The 2415-nt window shown below is 32.1% G+C and overlaps 1 protein-coding gene across 2 annotated transcripts in view; it reads left to right on the top strand.

Annotated features, from left to right (window-relative positions):
• The first annotated feature begins 336 nt into the window (after positions 1 to 336).
• The window catches only part of LOC105671619 (uncharacterized), a 3342-nt gene continuing 1263 nt past the window's right edge, over positions 337 to 2415 (top strand). The window contains exons 1-5 of one of the 2 annotated variants that reach the window (XM_012365925.2): positions 337 to 865; positions 1102 to 1427; positions 1504 to 1775; positions 1903 to 2134; positions 2246 to 2415. The exon at positions 2246 to 2415 is cut by the window's right edge and continues 1263 nt beyond it. In XM_012365925.2, coding sequence (XP_012221348.1) covers positions 834 to 865; positions 1102 to 1427; positions 1504 to 1775; positions 1903 to 2134; positions 2246 to 2415 — 1032 coding nt within the window. In that variant the 5' untranslated portion in view covers positions 337 to 833. Of the gene's footprint in view, positions 866 to 1080; positions 1428 to 1503; positions 1776 to 1902; positions 2135 to 2245 lie in introns of both variants that reach the window. The other variant, XM_012365920.2, reaches the window with a different exon arrangement.

Below are 2415 nucleotides of genomic sequence, written 5' to 3' on the forward strand. Positions count from 1 at the left end.
TTTTATTCTTGCACTTTTTCAGTCTGCACTCTCAATCCTTGCTTAAACTCCCTAGTTTTAGTTTAGTTCTAGTTCAGTTCAGTGTAGGAATAAAAAACAAACCTCTTATTTCAGTTCAGTTCAGTGCAGTTTGAACTCAGTGCAGCAATAAAGAACAAACCTATAGCATTTCTAGAAAGAGAATGGCTGCGTTCCGTAAAGCGCATATGCATATGCTCTTTACGAAACGCAGCCAATGAAGCAACGCGCTCAACACGCTTCTTTCTTTCTCACTCTACTGTAACTTTCAATCCTCATAACTCGAAAAGTTCTTAATGAAAAATAACTTCATTATAGCGTTTTGAAAAGCTCTCGAGATTGACTACAAGAATATGCAATAAAAAATAAGGGGTTTTATTTAAAAAATTCAAGGTGACCTTGTCTTGACCTTGGCGACGCCACCCAAGGTCAAACTGATAAGATCAGTAAATTGATCTTTTTAAACCCTACAACTTTTATCTGAAACAGTTTTCTATAAAACTTATATTTTTCAAGATTCTTCGGAGTCTCGATATTTTTTCCTCACCCTGTATATAGTTCAGTGCCTACAAGGCTCACTTCAGTATGTTACAGAGGTTGTGTTGTAAAGTCGATGGTTGCGCTTGGCTGCGCTCCTACGTAGAAATAACAATGGATTCTTTTACATTCATTTGATCGGTTCCTGTTGAGTTAAATTCTTATAGTTATAGGTTTTTTTGTTCATTTTTTGTTTAAGTGTGAAAAAATTTTTATTCATCTGTTAAACACACAGATTAATAATTTAGCTTAACATTATTTGCTACACTAGAATATTAATGATGAAAAACGCGAAAGTTATAAATTCAAGGTAATTGAGTCATTTAAATGACAGCTATTCATAGACATAGTAAGACTGCAATTATTCGTATTATGCTATGTAGCTATTTATGATTTTATATAATCATTTGTTTGTTGATTGTGAAATAACTTTCCGTAATCTGCAATGTTGTTTGCAACTTATTTCAGTTAAAAATAAAACTATTTTATGATGTTACACTTGACTTGTAATGCAAATTCTTACAGAACATATTTGGGACGTTTTAGTGATCAAGGTGGATTATTTGATGTTGTTGTACGACCAATGTTACAACAAGGACATGAGGGAGAATTATGCAGTTGGTTAAAAGAAATGAGTCTAATTCGTACAGTTTGCAATTGTCCTCATTTGGATTGCAAAGGACGCAGTTTAACATGGAGTCCTGCAAGAATCGTAGACAAGTATATCTGGTCTTGTCCCGACTGCACAAAAAAGCAATCCATTAGAGAAAAGTCTTTCTTTTTTGGAATAAAATGTGACCTGAAGATGTGCCTTCAACTCATATTAGGGTGGTGTCAAAGTATTCCTTACGAAATTACTGCTTCTTATTTAGGTTGATATTTATAAAAGTGTTTTGTAACATTAAAGTATTATATAGAGTATTATATAGTGTATATATGTCACTGCAGATATAAAGAAACATGTAGTTAGAAAAATATATGAGCGATGTGATGAAGTTTCTTCAATTTATGTAAAAACACATCCAGAGGATTGGTTATTAGGCGGCGAAGGTGCAATATTAATTGTGGATGAATTTCCTGGTGGTTATATGATGGAACGTCAACTTGATGTAAATTCTGCTAAAAAACGCAATAATAACTCGCATACAATAATATGTATTGCAGAAGCAAATGGTATACCACCTCGCATATGGTTACATATGATTGAAGCTGTATCAGAGGTAATGTTTTAAAGAAACATATAATTAGTAATTAGTAATTAGACTATTGTTGCTTTATTTATTATGCAAGAGATATATAAATATTAAATATAAAAATTATGTCTAAATTGTATACTATATTTTACAGCCACAAAAAATTGACAAGTTACAAGGAGGAGTCAACAAGAGTAACATGATACAAGAAGCTCTGAAAGAAGTTGTAAGACATGCAATACCAGGAAGTTATATAGTAGCAAATAATCATGTTTCCTGCTGTAGTTATGAATCATTACAGAGTTTAAGACAATACAAAGTTATCAGTGTTGAACAACTACAGCAATTTGATCCACCTGGTAAAAGTAAACTTCTTGACAATCTTGGTAATTATTCTTTTTCATAATAATGACACAATTGCGCGCACACGCACACATCTTTGTTTCATTGTTTAAACAAATTGATTTTGTACAATTATGTTTTTTATTTATTTTAAGAAACAATTTGGCAAAATGCTGTTGAAGTCTGCGAAGAAGTTCAAGAAGCTACACATACTTCCGGTCAATATATAATTGCTAGACATTTATGGAGACAGAAATTTGGTATATCACCTTCCACAGCATTTCAAGATATGTTAAATCACATTGCTGAATATTATCGATTTTCC

Source organism: Linepithema humile, chromosome 3 (assembly GCF_040581485.1).
Source record: "Linepithema humile isolate Giens D197 chromosome 3, Lhum_UNIL_v1.0, whole genome shotgun sequence".
Lineage (NCBI taxonomy): Eukaryota > Metazoa > Arthropoda > Insecta > Hymenoptera > Formicidae > Linepithema > Linepithema humile.